Source organism: Anastrepha ludens, chromosome 2 (assembly GCF_028408465.1).
Source record: "Anastrepha ludens isolate Willacy chromosome 2, idAnaLude1.1, whole genome shotgun sequence".
NCBI lineage: Eukaryota > Metazoa > Arthropoda > Insecta > Diptera > Tephritidae > Anastrepha > Anastrepha ludens.
In genome coordinates this window covers 117015878-117033464 of record NC_071498.1, presented here as the reverse complement: position 1 = coordinate 117033464, position 17587 = coordinate 117015878, and the positions used below count along the sequence as shown (strand labels likewise).

Here is a 17587-nt window from a genome sequence, read left to right as displayed (position 1 = left end):
GTTGGGGGTGAATTTCTCTAATATTTTAATATTTCAACTCACTTTTTTTATAACAGGTGGATTTCTCTGATATTTAATTAATTCAACTCACATTTGTTTTTAACTGGAGGTCTTGTATCATACATTTTCTTTATACAACCAATGCTTCACATTTTTATATGAACATTTTTTTACTACACCATAAATCAATGGGCTATAAAACTGCAAGCTCGAAATTCTTATAAAAAGTCTGAATAAGAAGTTGGAAATTTGTATGTAATTTTTTTTAGTTTCAAGCATGGATTTATATAGTTTCTTGTAGGGCAATGAACTATATCTTTATAAAAAAGTAATAAAGTTGAATAAGAAAGAAATGAAATGTCAAAACTTGTCGGCAAGTCTCTATGCGGTATTCATTATTGTTGCTTTTGTTGAAGCAGCATAAACATTCCCCATACAGGTACGGGGAGTGATATTCCTTGGCCGGATGTAAATCCGAGTTGTTTGATTAACATAGAACCGACTGTCGTGGGAACGATGCTATAACTATTAAATGCTTCGAGCACAATTATCATTGACATCCTCTCCACAGTCTTCTATACACCAATTAACCGATCCGATTCTTTATCTGACAAATGCATATAACAATTGCATGACAATAAGTGTTTTGAAAAATATCAGCCGCTTTTACCAAATAAAAAAAATTTGCAAATAAAAACAAGATATTACTTTAATTTGAACCGCTTTCATATTGCGATCATATTTATTATTTTCATTAGTATTTCTATCCACTTCAACTTTGCTATTGTTGCAAATGTACATGCGGATGAATATGACTGCCTTTTCCACTCAATAAATCATAGTTTTGTGCCTTAGGCAAGGCCTGTGATGCCGACACCACTCCAGCTGCAGTACTTGTACTCGGTATAATATTGATGGCACTAGCAGCAACTGTCGCAGAAGCTGCCATTGCAGAGCTAGCCAAATCTGGTGCTGGTAAACGTTTTCCTTCAATAATGTCTGCACCACCCTTAACCGCTACAGTGACCATTACATTTCCACCACCACTTACTTCAACTGTAGGCGTTTCAACCAATTGCTGTAAGTTTCGAAGTTCCGTTGAACGCAGGCTTGCCGATAGACTTTCACTCGAGGCCAGAGAAGTCGATAGCGGTGAATTTCGGTCCATGGATGAAGCAACATCTACCAAATTCGAATGTAAATTTTCGTCATTCTAAAATAAGGCAAGCAATTTTAAATATCTTACCGGTTTTATCGGTATCTGGAGAACAGGCTGTTAAAAATACACCACCTTGTGGCTTGAATACCGACATCATTATCTTTTCTTCCATTTGCATTATTATCGATTTCTGTACGTCGTATTTCTTATTGAGTGACTGTAAGGAGAAAATATTATCATATTAGATCAACAAGGAAAAAAAATAATGGTATTTTTATAGTACTTTAATCAAAATATAGACATATTAAAGTGGCAAGAGGCTAAAAACATAAGTTTTTTTTTTAGTTTTTTAAATGGTCTCATATCGACTAAGCCATTGTTGCTTATTATTTTTTTTCTACTTCAGAAACTCGACCCAATCATTTCATTCTTTCTTGTGCTAATATATATTTCAATTAGAAATGTCAATTGATGTCAATTCTTTTTCCACTTTCTCTCGCCACTGCAGAGAAGGACACACGTTTCCTATGCTAAAACCTAAGGGCAACGCATAAAGTACTTTCTAATTGGAGTACTTTACCATCGAATTAATTTACCACAAGAAATAAAAATAGTTCATAAAGACCTTAAACATTTCCTCATATTCATCCTTCACTGTTTTTAGCAGGCGTTTTTGATCCGTGATAACTTTATCGCTACTTTGAAGCTGTGATTGTAGTTCGTTAATTTTATGCTTTGCACTATCCAATTGCGAAGTTTTTTCCTCTAAAACGTGACGCAAATCTATAACAAAACAAATTATTTCATAATTTTGTATGTAGGTATTTGAAGGGACAAAAGAGTTTACCTTTCAATTCTTTGTTGTAATTACTTTGGAACATATGGAATTCCTCATCGCGCGCCTTGAAATTATCTATTTCCGATAGTCGGTCGCGGCACTTGATTTGCACCTCACCCATAATAATGAATTCTGCCTCATGGCGCGCTAATTCTTGCTTACATAGTATACCCATGTCCGCCTGCTGTTGTGCAAGTTGCAGCTCTGAAGTTAAATTAAAGACATGACCCCGCAAAGCCTCTAACTCGTACGTGTCGCCTTTTCGATTAGCTAGCTCTTCATTTAGGCGTGTCTGCAAGTTTTCGTTGGCCTGCCGAAGGCACTTGTTTTGCTCTATTTCACTTTGGTATTTCAATTTGATCTGGGTCAATTCATCTATGCATAGCTGTTCGCGCTCATTATGTAGTTTTGTGTGCTTTTCGATTTGTTGCACTAGCTCTTTGTTTTTAACAGTGATACTTTTAACTTGTTCACGCAAGCGATCCCTTTCCATTTCAACACTGCGCTTATCACGACTTCGTCCCATTAGACGTCGATTTCTTTCCGCGTGCATTTCACGTCGATGACGTTCATATTGCAACTGTAGGTACAGCAGTTGGAATTGTTCCTAATAATTGATTAAAAAGATTTTTTCAATACAGTGCTCATTAAAGAAGCTTTACCATAATTACCTGATCCAAACGGCCTCCAATATCAGATCCATCTTTTGATCGAGATGTGCGTGAAACGTATAGCTCGAGTATCTCCTGTGGATATAATTGATTTCTTTCGTGCACATTACGTAAATTTACGCTTTCAAGTAACATTTGAAACAAAGAGTTTTCATAATTTTGTGGCACAAACTCTACAGTCTGCGTCGAAACATGATTCCGAGAATTGGCCATAAGATCGCTATCAAGTATCTGCTTCTTAGCGGTGGCAATAGCTAACATTTTACCACTTTTTTGCAAACGATGCTGGGATATGGTTAAATTCTTCGCGGTCGTCTTTAATACGTTATTGGACATTCCTTCATCGCTGTCATCTAACTTTTGCTGTGAAGCTGTTTTCGCCGACATCAAATTGATTGCTGAGCAAGATTTTGTACGCCGAACATTTCCCATTTCAGGTTCGATAGCCTCCGATTCGCCAGTGTACCTTTTGTTCAGCCTTACTCTCATGCAACTTGAATCATTGTAACAATCGCTTACCATGCGGCTGCGACGTTTAAGGCCTTTCACAATTAAAAGTTGCATAGACCGGCTAGTCGGGATTTGCAGTCCCCCCTCGGTACACATTGATCGATCTGTTTCGTTGCAATCATTACAAATCTTTGTTATATTTTCCAATGTCGAAGATGTTGATGTTGGAATTGGAACTAAAGATAAAGGGTGCGCGGAAATATTTGGTAAGGGTGTGACAGAAGGAGTCGGCGTTTGCGTCGGTGTGGGTGTGGGCGTCGGAACAGCTGATGTCAGTAACTGGTTGCTGCTTGTGATTTCATTTACATCAGGATCAGGCGTTCCAGATTTAGCTAGGACATATTACATACATTAAGAAAATTGCATGTGATCGCCGTTTTTATCTACTTACAATTTGTTTCATTGGGCGACCGGAAAGCACTTTGCTGTTTGGCCATCATTGTCTCAATAGTTTGAAATGGGCTATGAGATCGACTCCGATCATGCACAATTTGTTGTAACCTACGATCATACGTTGTGGATACACGTGTCACTACACGAGTATTTACTTCCTGTTCAATCAACGTCGTCGTTCCGGTTATAGCCCCGCCATCTGCCGCCGCATCGGTGAAATTGAAATGGTTTTGATTCTCTTTGCGCAATGGTGAAGAAGGTTGACTAGCGAAAATGGCACGCACTGCATGGGGATTTGCCAGATGCTGTTTAAGTTCTTTTAAGTCTTTCATAGGTGTGGTCTCTGGTGTTGCTTCCACAGCGGCTTCAGGTGGTGATGAGCCAGTAATGCCCGTAACTTGGTTGGCCATATTTGAAACAACAGCATTCGCAGGAAGCGGTAGCATATAAGAAGGCGTAGGAGTTAATGGCATTGGTCCAGATGCTGTTATTTCATTGTAAGGGCTCCAAATTGTACCACTCATATTTTTGTTTGCATCACAGTCATTTTGCCACATTGGACCATTACTGCTTCGTGTGTGATAGTTTTGTTGTTGGTTTCTTAATTGCTCGGAAGAATAGTAAATCTTATCTGAACTGTATGCAGGTTTAGTATCGTTGCTTCTTTTTAATTCCAGCATAAATCGAGCTTCACAAGGTGCATCGAGAAATCCTCTTGATATTGAAAGCAGTTGTTCCGAATTAAAGTCCTGTGTGCATAAAATAAACAGTTTCATTGTGTAGTAATAATCACGTATAGTTTATTTACCTGATTTAGCATGGGAAGGGATAATCTTGCGCACTCCTCTACAACGTCGTGAGGCTCCTTTTCTTTCCAACGTCCATGGTTAACTTCACTTTCCATAGTCGCTGTCACCAGCATTGGATGCATTCTGACTGTCTCCAGTAGTGGTTTGATTGTGTGATGGAAAATTGCACCCTTTTCTTTCTTTACAAAATCACTTAAGAAGGCCATAAAGTTACAAGGATACATTCCGTACAGTCGGTGGAACAACATTTGTAGCCCCAGTTGCAAGTGCACAAGTTTATCATCTGGTAGCCCTTTTGGGTTTTGACAATTCCATGTAGCTAAATGCCCAAACACTTCAAACAAATCGCCTAATAGATTTGGAACCAAATTAGGTATAATGGGTAGCAATGTTATGATACAAAGCAGCGCGCTCATTAGAGGCACGATATCTTTCTCCGTCTGTAAAAATAATTTTGTTTTTTATTTCTTCTCAAGCCACAGTTTTGAATTATAACTGAAAATACCAACCATCAACAGCTTAAAAATATCCTTTATAAGGCGGTGTTTTTCTACTTTAAATAACCAAGTCGGATTGTTGCGCACCACAAAAAATAACAAGTTTAGCGCCTGTATACGATGTGTTTGCATTTTAAGCCATTCGGACACCCGATCAAAAATGAATGTATCATGAGGCGGCTGTACTTTGACCAATACTTCCATAATTCTTTGGGAACCAGTTTTATAGTAGTAATCCATCATATAGTGCACTGGCCATGTCTCTTTGTCTAGAATTTAGTCGACTCCAATGAATAGCGGATCAAATATTGTAAACATGTACAACAAACTTACTTTGTGTAAACAATTCCACCAATTTTCGCTTTGACTCCTCACACTCATGAGTTTGATTTGACTCCAAATCGGAAAACACCTTCTCTACATCCATGCTAATAGTTGACGTTGTTTTTATTTGTTGCGGCGTCACAACTTAGGTCTTTGCTCCAACTATGACTGTTCATCTATTTCCTGTTTAATTGTCTCCTAAATAATTATAAGCATTTACAAACAAATATGTTTATGCACATGTCCGTGGGTACAAAACTCTAAATTTTTTCAATTTACATTCGGTCGTTTCGTCATATCCTCCAGAAGATTGGATTAAGATTTACATTCAGATTGTGCAGAAAATCACTTCCAAAAACCTCATTTTAATTTTTCTTGCACCAACAGTGTAGCAAATTGAAGAGGAAGAAACAATTACGTTCCCATATTTCATATTATTTTGCAAATGTCATGTAACGAAAAAGTTGATTAAAAATGCAACAGAGAAGAAGAGACTTAGTAATGCCACCCGCAAATGTCATATTGTATAGTAACATATATATTAGTTTATAAAAAACTACAGTATGCATTAGACGCTGCGGACGAAAAATAATAATATCTTAACGTGATATTTATTTTCGTCACATTTATAATGTTTTTTCTTTGGTACGTAGAATGTCAATTTCTATAAACCAAGATAAGAGCAATTTACTAAATTTGACAATTCAGAGACCAAAGAAATTGAGAACAAATTAAATCCGCTGTTCTATGACTATAGCCTGTGCGCTCTATTAAAGAGAAAGTGCATTGTGAAACGTTTAGCACTGCAGTTATGTGTTCAAGATTTGTTATCCATTTACTCGCACGTAAGATTTGATAAAAAAATAGCTTGAATTGATAACTATGGCATGTGCAGACCCTATTTTACGAAGACTAATTCATGTATTACATAGAATAACTGAAGAAAATAGGCGGGCTTCTTATAAAAGTATTTCAAAGGGAGCGGAAATAGACGAAATAGTGAAACGAAAACTAGCCAAAATTTACAAATAAAGCAATTTTGACCTCTAAAAATAATTGGCGGCATTTGTTGCATGAAATAAATGTGATGTGGAATTTTGAAATATGTATTAAAACTATTTTATTAGCTTTAATTGTTAAAAAAGTGAATTGTAACATAATTACAAGTTCATATACACAGGTACATATTTCGTTTCAGGTTCAGTGTAAATAAAAAACTTTGAATTGTAGGAATGCAAGCACATTCCAGCTCGCAAATAAAAATGTTGAATGTTATTAAAATTTGAAAACCTTGGACATCTTTAGACATCTCTATATATTGTATTTCTCAGTAAGCTCCCTCTTATATCTGTTCGAACAGGATGATTTCTTTTAAGACCTCTTATGGTTCTGCAGTTTTTGTATATCATTCGGACATTTTATGTGTTGCAGGCCTGGAGCGCTGATAAACATCGTCACCCGTTTAATTATTTGGGAAACTGTAGCTTTTGCTACATCCCTCTCGTTTTTTATGTTCTCTCTTTTGCTCAATTTCTTTTAATATGTTTTATACTAAGAAACGCTTCCTAGTAAAATCCAGTAAAAGCTTTAGATAATTATCCCTTGTGAAACCCAACAAATAGCTTGGCAGCTCTAATCAGCTGATTTGGTAACAGCTGGAAAACCAGCTGTATGTTTTCGTTTAACCATCATTTTTACAAAATGTATAAAAGAATTTTGTTAAAAAAAAATCTTTCCGGGGGGTTTTCAAGTCAGAAACAAACCGCCAAAGTTTTCATGCAGTAAGTTTTTTTTATTTATTTATGACTATTAAATTAAAAATCTGAATATCTACAGAAATTGGAAGAGTGTCGTCGGCTTAGAAGTGCACGCACAACTGCTTACCGATTCAAAACTCTTCTCAGGTAGTAACAATTCATTTGGGACACCACTTAATTCAGCTGTCTCGTATTTTGATGCTTCTTTGCCAGGCACGTTGCCGGTGAGAGAAATTTATTTTTAGGATTATACAAGTATATATAACATTTACATTTTATATATATACATAGGTACTGAATCGGAAATGCGTTGAGCTGGGATTAAAGACAGCGATTGCGCTTAACTGCCGCATCAATGAAATATCAATGTTTGATCGCAAACATTATTTTTATGCGGACTTGCCGGTTTGTGCTTGATCTTTAACACTTACTAAGCCAACATTAACATAACAGTATTCTGATAGGTTGGGTACCAAATAACGCAACAACGCGCAGCCTTGGCAAATGATGGTGAGCTGACGTTTCCAGTCATTGTACCGGGGAAAAAGACATACCATAAAAAAGCACGCTTATTGCAATTACAATTGGAACAAGACAGTGGAAAATCGTTGCACGATGAAGAACTTAAAAGGTATGTTTCTGCGGGCCAAAATGTTCGCGGTAATAATTGTATATACATTAGATCAGGTTAATTTGGCCGTACAAAATATAATACAAAAAGGTATACATAGATATATGAGATTGTTTTGGCGACTGAAGTATTTTACTGGCAATTTAAAAAAAAAACAGTCCATGGGAGTGTAGTTCTAAAATGTGTTTCGAGTCACCTTATTATCCCCAATAATTTTTGTTTTTTATTTTGTTAAACTTTTTTGGAGGAAATTCTATGTATGTGGAATGTGGGTACGAGAAATTCATTTTTATGTTTACTTTCCTCAACTCCTCAAAACCCACCGCTAGAAGGCGTTATAATACAAAGTTATGTGAACGTGAATACTTTTAAACGATTTTTGATTGATGCTATAATTGATTTTTATTGCAATTATTTTTTTTTTCAAATTATTAAAAACAAATGTATTTGATAAAAAATAACAAAGGTGTTTCTAGTCAAAGAGAAAAAATTCCATTCTCGGAATTTTGAACTGGCCCTCGAAATCTGAACTTTGGGCCGAAAAACTCCTAATTTTATATTTATTTATTCGGTGGAAAAGTGTATGTATGTCAATCAAAAGAAGATATTTAGTTGCCTATATTAGCATAATAAGTCTTAATATATCTTTAAGAATGGCTGATCATGAAGGTAACGCATAAGACAAATTGGATTTGATCATTTCTTCATTTTGAAAAGCGTTTTAAATTACTATTTTGAGAGCAAACTACTTTCCATTTTGTTTCCGCTAATTCTAAATTATTAAATTTATTTAACTTTTTTATGTCATTATAAAAAAGGAAATTCACCACACATGTATTGAAAAAACTGCAGATTGTAACTGATGCTATGCTCTGTAGCTGAGGGTTTTGAGTAAAATAAACATCAAAAATAAATGTATCGTAGGTAGATTTTTTTCCAAAAAAAAAAACAAAAAAAAACAAGAGGTTGTCTGTAAAGTCGGTTTACTGACGATAGTTTAACGTGACAACGTCATAAGAAACTACTGATGGAATGGTTGGATTTTTCAAAAGAAAATTTAGTTGTATTTGTTTGATAGATATTTTGTATGGAACCGCAATGGAATTGATCAAGTTACATTTACACAAACGTGAAAAATGTCGCAACATTTATCAAATTCATGAAAGATATGTTTAATTTCGATTGTGCATCAGACGTCAATATGTAAGTCAACAACACTAAGAGGCACCATCATCGATTTGACTTTTTCAAGACACATTACACTCGATACACCCCCTTTCATTTCCTACTTTTCCTATTTTCGTCCTATTCTCAACAGAGAAATGGTTCATTACCATGTACACAGGAAGAAGGCATATGCAAATACAAATATGTGAATTTATATACATACTAGCAAACCCGGCCCCCTTCGCTGGGCACACTAAAATAGAATAGATATGGTTTAGAACAGAAAATATATGATTTTCATATTATTTATTTCTTTATTCTTTATTCAAGCGCTTTGGCATAAACAATATTTTTTGTTTTTCTATTTGTTTTTGAGTAAATATAAAATATAAATTGAAAATCAGGAAAAAAGAAGATTGTTTTTAAATTTCAAATCATCGCATATGAATAAACAATCGTCTTTTTTCCTGATCATCCATGAATTTTTCGTTTCAATTTATATGTTTTATTAAGCATTGGAGCTTTTTTAACCATTATCCATTTATTTTTTAAAAAAAAAAAAAACGAAAAAAATTTTTTTTCCACGAACACATAATTTCATTCGGATTTCACATTAAATTCTCAAATTTCGTAAGAAATTATTCACTGTTCCAAAATCCACTCCAAAACAATTCACAAACAATTTTTACATGTTGCACTTACGTTTTTTCCTTATGGCATCCAAATCAGAAAGAAATCTTGACACATTGTAACTCACACTGTCAACTTAACAGTTCAGTTCCGCCCCAAGCGTTAAAAAAGTAAGCGACATTATGGCTGGTGCAAAAGAACGCTGTACCCGTTGCCACTGCTCCGAATTACAACCAAACTTTACGAAACCCATTTTCAATACTTACTTAACAATGTGCGTAAGTTTGGTTTAATTCGGTGCAAAGACACGGCGGGTCCACGTTTTGGCATATATTTCGAGACCCTAGCCATCAATAGGTATGAAAATTACCCCGTATTAAAGCACTTATCAACAGCTTTCATTTGATACCCATATTGTACATACACAACCAAAGGTTACCCGGGTCCACGTTTTGGCCTATATCTCGAGACCCCAGTCACGGAGCGGCATGAAAAATACTCTGTTATAAAGCATTCACCAACAGCTTCCATTTGATACCCATATTGTACATACACGTCCGAAGGTTACCCGAGTCCACGTTTTGACCTATATCTCGAGACCCTATCTACCAATAGGTATTCAAACTATACGGAAATCATCTTCAATACCTACTTAACAATGTGTGTAAGTTTGGTTTAATTCAGTTCAAAGACACGACGGGTCCACGTTTTGGCATATATTTCGAGACCCTAGTCATCAATAGGTATGAAAATTACCCCGTATTAAAGCACTTATCAACAGCTTTCATTTGATATCCATATTGTACAAACACATTCTAGGGTCCACGTTTTGGTCTCTATCTCGAGACCCTTGTCACGGAGCGGATGGAAATACTCTGAACTAAAGCATTCACCAACAGCTTCCATTTGTCCACGTTTTGACCTATATCTCGAGACCCTATCTACCAATAGGTATCCAAACTATACGGAAACCATCTTCAATACCTCCTTAACAATGTGTGTAAGTTTGGTTTAATTCGGTGCAAAGACACGGCGGGTCCACGTTTTGGCATATATTTCCAGACCCTAGTCATCAATAGGTATGTAAATTACCCGTATTAAAGCACTTATCAACAGCTTTCATTTGATATCCATATTGTACAAACACATTCTAGGGTCCACGTTTTGGTTTCTATCTCGAGACCCTAGTCACGGAGCGGATGGAAATACTCTGAACTAAAGCATTCACCAACAGCTTCCATTTGATACCCATATTGTACATACACAACCAAAGGTTACCCGGGTCCACGTTTTGACCTATATCTCGAGACCCCAGTCACGGAGCGGCATGAAAAATACTCTGTACTAAAGCATTCACCAACAGCTTCAATTTGATATCCATATTGTACAAACACATTCTAGGGTCCACGTTTTGATCTCTATCTCGAGACCCTAGTCACGGAGCGGCTTGAAAAATACTCTGGACTAAAGCATTCACCAACAGCTTCCATTTGATACCCATATTGTACATACACATCCGAAGGTTACCCGGGTCCACGTTTTGACCTATATCTCGAGCCCTATTTCCAAAATAAAATATAATCCATGTTACTCGTGGATGATGTAGCTTTCGAATGGTGAAAGAATTTTTAAAATCGGTCCAGTAGTTTTTGAGCCTATTCATTACAAACAAACAAACAAACAAACAAAGTTTTCCTCTTTATAATATTAGTATAGATAATAATTAAAAAAAACGGATGTAGGGTATTTCTACCTGAAACACATATGGTCCATGAGCGTAGAGGGACATTTTTGCTTCTGCACGTTCATGAAACACATGTGGTTTATATACCCCCTGACGCACATATGGCTCAGGAACGTATCAGTGCTTATCAGGCGCACGTTTCCTGAACCATATGTGGCTCAGCAGACAGGGAACGTGTTAATTATGTGGGAATTACTAATATAGAACGTGAAAATAGCGTTTTATTTCGCTGTAAAATTGTATGTGCATATAATTACATGGAATTCAGTACATACATAGATACATATGTACATACGTCCGAAATGAAATAATGCGAGCGATTCGTAAATACATACATACATACGTCACCATACTATGTAATTCAACATTAATGAGGTGTGGTGAGATTATCGCTTAACGCCTGTTGCTTCATTCGGTTGACAGCGAACAAACACACAAACAGCTTTTTTTGGAAAAAGAGCTGATTTTGTTTAAACAATTTTGGTTAAATAACAAATATATCAATTTTTTTTTTGATGCAGAACGAAAGTAAATATTTCAAAGTTAAACTCTAAGAAAGTTTCATTTTAATTGGTTGATTCGTTTATGATTTATGGCCGTGAAAACAAAAAAATTATGTTTTTTTGCCACATTTTGACCGATTGCCACGCCCCCTTTATATATTTCTTCACATTATATAGATATAAACCTTCCTCTTCAATCAATCTATCTTTAAAAAAAAAACCGCATCAAAATCCGTTGCGTAGTTTTAAAGATTTAAGCGTATACGGGGACATAGGTACAGAAAAAGCGACTTTGTTTTATAATATGTAGTGATGCGCATATACATACATACATATATATATATGCTCACTCAAGTAGGAGGAGCCAGATGTCGAACGTTGCCGAACGCGAAGGCCGATTGTGCCTCTTTGTCGTTCGTTCCGCGCTCTCAAGCAAGGTTCAAGCAAGGTAACGACGCATGAGCACGACAACGACGCATTTTTTTGTGCGTGCAGCCGGCTACATCGAATTATAAGACATTATCACGTCAAAATGTAACATTAAAACAATTATTGGGGATTAATAACAAAAATGAAAAATACGGAGGCTCGAAATCCATTCTAGAGTTTTGCTTCCATGTACTTTTTTGTTCTAAATTGCTAGTATATTAGAATATTTCAGTCCTCGAAACAAGGTAGAGAAAAAGTGTTACCCGCGCTAAATAAATTTTTTTAAACTTCCTTAAAAATAATATATGTACATATTGCTCCTTTTTTATATAATTGCTGTCTAAACATATAATCATATGTATTTATACTAATTAGGTGTAATGTTTAGAAGTCTTGTAGATCTCAACCGTGCCGGTACGCCTCTTATAGAATTAGTGTTTGCCCCAGAATTAGAAACTGGCGAAGAAGCAGCATCTTTAGTCAAGGAATTGATATTGATTTTGAAGTGTTTACAGTCATGTTCCTGTAAAATGGAAGGTTAGTTATTGATTTTAGAAAATTAGATCTATATGGTACATATTTATTTACTGTTACAACGTAGAGGGTGCTCTACGCGTTGATGCTAATGTATCCATTCACAGGAGTGGAGAACCTTTTGGAGTGCGCACTGAAATTAAAAATATTGGATCCGTACGGAGTATTTCCCAGGCAATAACATACGAAATACAACGACAGCTTGATATTGTGTCTAAGGGGGGTGTTATCACAAATGAAACGCGTGCATGGGATGCAGCAGAGCGATGCACTGTGGCGATGCGTGATAAAGAAGTTTTACAAGACTATCGCTTTATGCCAGAACCAAATTTACCGCCATTACGTTTAAATTTAACAACAACGGCAAACTCACTTAATGAAGATCTCATATCTGTTGCGTCAATTAGCAAAGAACTGCCTGAATTGCCAGAAGACACACGGTCAAATCTAATGAAAAAGTATCAGTTAAATCAAGATACTGCTGTTATTCTAGTGGTAAGCTATTAGAAATATATATTATATACATATTTATTATATATTATTACTAATAGGCGCTTACACCTCTTTTGGGTGTTTGGTCGAGCTCCCCCTCTTTATTTGTGGTGTGCGTATTGATGTTGTTTCACAAATAAAGGGACCTACAATTTTAAGCCGACGCCGAACGGCAGATATTATTTATGAGGAGTTTTAATATGCAAGCTATCAATAAAGAAAAAAAAGTAATAAATTAAAAATAAAATGAAATAATTTTTTTTTTGTTTTAACACGACGAAAATCTTATTTTGATAATTTATAAGGATTTATGTTTTTAGAATGAAACCAGGCTGCTGCAATACTTCTTAAATGTAATCGAAAATCTTCCCGACATACCGGCCAAACTTGTGACAAACTTTTTGATAAATGATCTTCTAACTTTTTGCAATAAAGCTAATATAGATGTCGAAAGCTGGTAAGTAAAAAAATATAATTTTGTATTTATTTTCCAGTCGTTTATTTACCCAAACATTTGCGAAAATTTCACCAAATTAATGATAAATCGGATATAGTTAAGATATATTAAAAAATAGGGCCTATAATTAAAAATAAGAATTGGAATTGAGTTAATAATATCGACGAACAACTTGCTCAAATCAATTTAAACTTTATCGTACAGTTCAGTAATAAATCTGCGTACGGTATCACTTTAGACTTCTTTCACAAAAGAAATAAAACACAAATAAGGTTGCACAGTGTTGTTATTGCATCAGCTACTAAGCTTTATAGTGAACCGTGAAACTGTGAAGTATTGGTATAGAGGTTATCTAACGAAAAACCCGAGAAAATCCCGAAGCCTAGTGTATTCATGGATTCCTTTTTCGTCTGACATTTTGTTGTTGTTGTGGTTGCAACATAGACATTCCCCAAACATGTACGGGGAAAGCTGGATCAGTCAGGCTTTCAATGGTAATGATTATTTAACAGACAAAATGGGACTTCTTAGCAAATTTTTCTCTTACCAAACAATATATGGTATATTCAACCAAACAATATATGGTAAAAAAACAAACAAGAAAAGAAATTTCTTTAAAATTTGTCATTAAAGTCAACCTAAAAAATATTCACCTCGTGAGTGGAAGGGAGGTTATTTGGCAGATAAAATGCAACTCAAGTTTTTTGTCTTAAAGGTTCAAGTAAATAGCCAAATTTTATTTACACTACATAATTTAAATTTTGAAATCATAAGGTTCGATGTTACATTGCAATTAGCGGTTTCGTATCGTAGCCATAACCGTAACCGTAGCCGTATGTAGCTACGAATTTTGGTTTTTAGTTAATTTCTATTGCAATATCAGCTGTTTATGGTTACGGCATGATTAATCGCCTATGGTTATGGTTACAGCTCCAATAATTGCAGTTCTACGTCGAGATTTTATTACCAATACGGGGTGAGTACGTCGCCATAGAGAAAACATTTTTGGGAAAAATTCGGTTGTTTGATGTGAAACAAATTTCTAAAGGCACACGCTTAAGATATTTTTGCGGTGATAGCTTCATATATCCGTCGATAATTTTTATTATTATGTGTAAATATGCTACTAGTTTTAGATTGTTTATTAGTAATGTATCGCTTTTCCAGCCAACTTACTTACACCCTTCTTGAGGATATCCTTACTGCGCTAAATGCGGGAACCATAAATCTGCAAGCCGGGCGGCAGCTCATTGAAATATTACATGAAGATCCTACCCAAAATGTGCAATCGGTAAGATACGCTTAAATTTAGACATGTGTATTTTTGTACAAGTAGTTTTTTAAAAGGTGCAAATAGTTTTAAATTAATTTGTTATGTTACTCTAATTGTTATATACATATACAATAATATAATTATATCCATATATATATATTTAAGGGGACATATACCTGTAAAATTTGGAAAAAAAAAATTTTTTTCCATAAAATGTTAACATAACCCTTTAAAAATATGTCAAAAAAATTTTAGAACGTAAATTTAAGTATTTCTTATATTATAGATGGAGAGAGGTATAGTTACGTTGTATTCAAACTTTAGACGCGTTTTTCTCAAAATTATATTTTTCAAATTGGCGTACACGATAACTCGAAAAGTGATTGACCGATCTCCCTAAAATTTTGCACACCTCTTTTTTATGTTATTACTTTCTATGTGAATTTATAAGTTTTCGAAAATTTTTCGAAAAAATAGTTTTACGAAGCAAAAATAGTAGGAAAATTCGCCCCAAAATTATTTCTTTTTTTTAAGTATTTTATTCCGTGAATTTTTTCCCCATTATTCATTTTTTTTAATTCATATAGAAATTATGACATTAATAAACAAAAAAATTTTTTGGTTTTTTGCATTGACGCCGTTGCTACAATGCCCGCGACCTTCCTGGAAGAATTGAGTGTACATCAGCCATTTTAAATGATTAAAATAAAAAAAAAATTGTTATATTATTTTAATGTATTAATAAACTGTATGCCAATTTTAGAGAAAATATGACCGTTAACAGGTATCTGTCCCCTTAAATATTTTGGGTAGTTTTGGTCAACATTATAATAAGAAACATACATATATGTATGTTCATTAGGATGCCTCGCCAATTAAATGGTGCGGATGGTCCACCATGTACTAGACCCATTCGAAAATACCCTCATTAAATTATGAATTTAGTTTTAAAAAATATTTTTAGCAAAAGATCACCTCAGATACAAGAAGAGTTTGAACCTAAAAGGTTTATAAAAATCTTAAATTAAAAATCTCAATGGAATCAAAATGATAAGATTTTTAGAGGTACGCTCAAATCGACTTGAACCTTAATATTTTTGCGAAAGTGTTAAAATATTACTACTGAAATTGAGCATCGTCTCACCGTCTGATTTTAATAGCTCAGTAAGTACATCATTGGTTCTCGCAGAGTTTTTGCTTTTATACCCCATTATTGAGGCGAAGAAGATGTCAGGAGCATCCAAAACTTCGGCAGTGTTTCCTATATCTTCCGTAGTTTCTAAAACTGCTGGTACTTTTCTATAGATATCAGCATTAAAAGCCTCTGTCTAAGTCGGTGACAGGGTAGTGTTGTCATCGAAGATATTTATTGGTTAAAAGGTGTATATGAAGAGGTGGTTAGTGTCGTGTTATCTTCCTCTACCTTAAAGGGTATACATTTGGTGGAAAGATAATACCAATTTTTTTGTGTATGGAGAGTGATGCCCCTAACGTGCATCATTTATCAGAATTTGTAAAAAAATCCGTACTACATACTTTAAAATGTAGGATTATTTTATTCTGCTTTTTAATTTATGAATGCACTGAATTTTTTTTTTTGTGTACGGTTATTGCTTTTTACATGTGTTATTATTGCTATATTTTCGTGCCTATGCATTGTAAATAAAAGCAATCATCTTTAACTTATTTATAAATCGTTTTTTTAGGTTATCAAAGACCGGAACCTAGAACAAATAACTGATGATGAGACAATCGAAGAACTTTGTCGGCAAGCAACTGAGCGTCACGAACAAGCTGTAAAGCAATACAAAAGTGGCAAAAAGAAAGCTATATTTGCTATTGTTGGTGAAGTGTCCAAATTGTCTAAACAAAGGGCGAATATGAAAGTTGTTGTCGCTTACCTAGAGAAGATGTTAAAACCGTAATAAAACCAACGAATACCAATAGAATTTTTTATTTGCCCAAAGGTGTACATAAATTGTGTATTTATTTTCTTAAATATTCATTCTACGAATATTGCATTTTATTTAATTCGGTTGTTATTGTTTTAATAAATATTTGAATTCAAAAGTGTTTGCGTTTTTTACTATAAACTAAATAATGTTATGTTATAGTGGACGTAATGAGTGTGGGGTTTGCTGAAATGATAATTTTCAAAACTGTACCGCAATGTTCTCCTAGAGGGAGGAGAAATGCAACAGTTAATACGTAAATTTAAATTATATTTAATGACGCGAAAAGAGAAATATTTGGGTAAAGATTTGGTTTTAGTTTTGTGAAATAAAATATAATTTTCCAAATAAATGTTGAGGAAATGTAGGCAGTAAACACACTATATTCTATTGTCTATCTTGCAGACAATGAAAAGCCCTAGAGTAATATAAATTCATGATAAATAGTTTTTTAGAAAAAAAAATTAAATCAATACATATGGTGTTGGTGGTGATTATGGCTTATGTATGTAGGCATGTATACAAATGTATGCACTTTTATAGGAGTGGTCGGTGAATGTTGTGTATGTGTATGTTGTGTACAAGTATAGGTATTATGAGTTCATAGGCATGTAAATATACTAATAAATGCATTTCGTTTCTAAAAGGAAGCTATTAGTGGCAGTTTTGAATTGGGGAATCCTTTCGCAAGGGGAGTCCTTTCCTCTGACACGTATACATAGTAAAGACTTGACGCACGGCTTTATTGATCGTAATCTCGACAAGTTGACGGTGGTAGACTCATTGAAACTGCATTATCCAAGCTGCTTGATTATAA

General features: G+C 34.7%; 3 protein-coding genes across 3 annotated transcripts in view; 1 reads left to right on the top strand and 2 right to left on the bottom strand.

Annotated features, from left to right (window-relative positions):
- Positions 1-704: 704 nt before the first annotated feature.
- Positions 705-5631, bottom strand: LOC128855172 (hamartin). Its single transcript, XM_054089871.1, has 10 exons — positions 5481-5631; positions 5211-5399; positions 4890-5146; positions 4380-4820; positions 3570-4320; positions 2669-3510; positions 2007-2604; positions 1785-1942; positions 1247-1376; positions 705-1182 (listed from the first exon to the last, which is right to left on the bottom strand). Exons 2-10 carry the CDS (start codon positions 5302-5304, stop codon positions 782-784), a joined length of 3672 nt encoding a protein of 1223 aa, XP_053945846.1. The 5' UTR covers positions 5305-5399; positions 5481-5631; the 3' UTR covers positions 705-781.
- A 1226-nt stretch (positions 5632-6857) lies between these two features.
- On the top strand, positions 6858-16891 carry LOC128855169 (glutamyl-tRNA(Gln) amidotransferase subunit B, mitochondrial). Its single transcript, XM_054089867.1, has 9 exons — positions 6858-6982; positions 7038-7182; positions 7250-7363; positions 7423-7589; positions 12451-12599; positions 12664-13091; positions 13409-13545; positions 14713-14836; positions 16525-16891. Exons 1-9 carry the CDS (start codon positions 6873-6875, stop codon positions 16741-16743), a joined length of 1593 nt encoding a protein of 530 aa, XP_053945842.1. The 5' UTR covers positions 6858-6872; the 3' UTR covers positions 16744-16891.
- Positions 16892-16927: 36 nt separating this feature from the next.
- The window catches only part of LOC128855171 (rootletin), an 88407-nt gene continuing 87747 nt past the window's right edge, over positions 16928-17587 (bottom strand). Inside the window, exon 14 of the mRNA XM_054089869.1 lies at positions 16928-17573. Within this exon, the coding sequence (XP_053945844.1) occupies positions 17513-17573 (61 nt within the window). The 3' untranslated portion in view covers positions 16928-17512. The remainder of the gene's footprint in view (positions 17574-17587) is intronic.

Coding starts and splice junctions, on each gene's coding strand:
- LOC128855172 (XM_054089871.1), bottom strand. CDS start 5,304: ATGGATGTAGAGAAGGTGTTTTCCGATTTGGAGTCAAATCAAACTCAT. Junction 5,147..5,210: donor GGTGGAATTGTTTACACAAA/GTAAGTTTGTTG, acceptor ACTAAATTCTAG/ACAAAGAGACATGGCCAGTG. Junction 1,943..2,006: donor TTACAACAAAGAATTGAAAG/GTAAACTCTTTT, acceptor GTTTTGTTATAG/ATTTGCGTCACGTTTTAGAG.
- LOC128855169 (XM_054089867.1), top strand. CDS start 6,873: ATGTTTTCGTTTAACCATCATTTTTACAAAATGTATAAAAGAATTTTG. Junction 13,092..13,408: donor ATACTGCTGTTATTCTAGTG/GTAAGCTATTAG, acceptor TTATGTTTTTAG/AATGAAACCAGGCTGCTGCA. Junction 13,546..14,712: donor AATATAGATGTCGAAAGCTG/GTAAGTAAAAAA, acceptor TCGCTTTTCCAG/CCAACTTACTTACACCCTTC.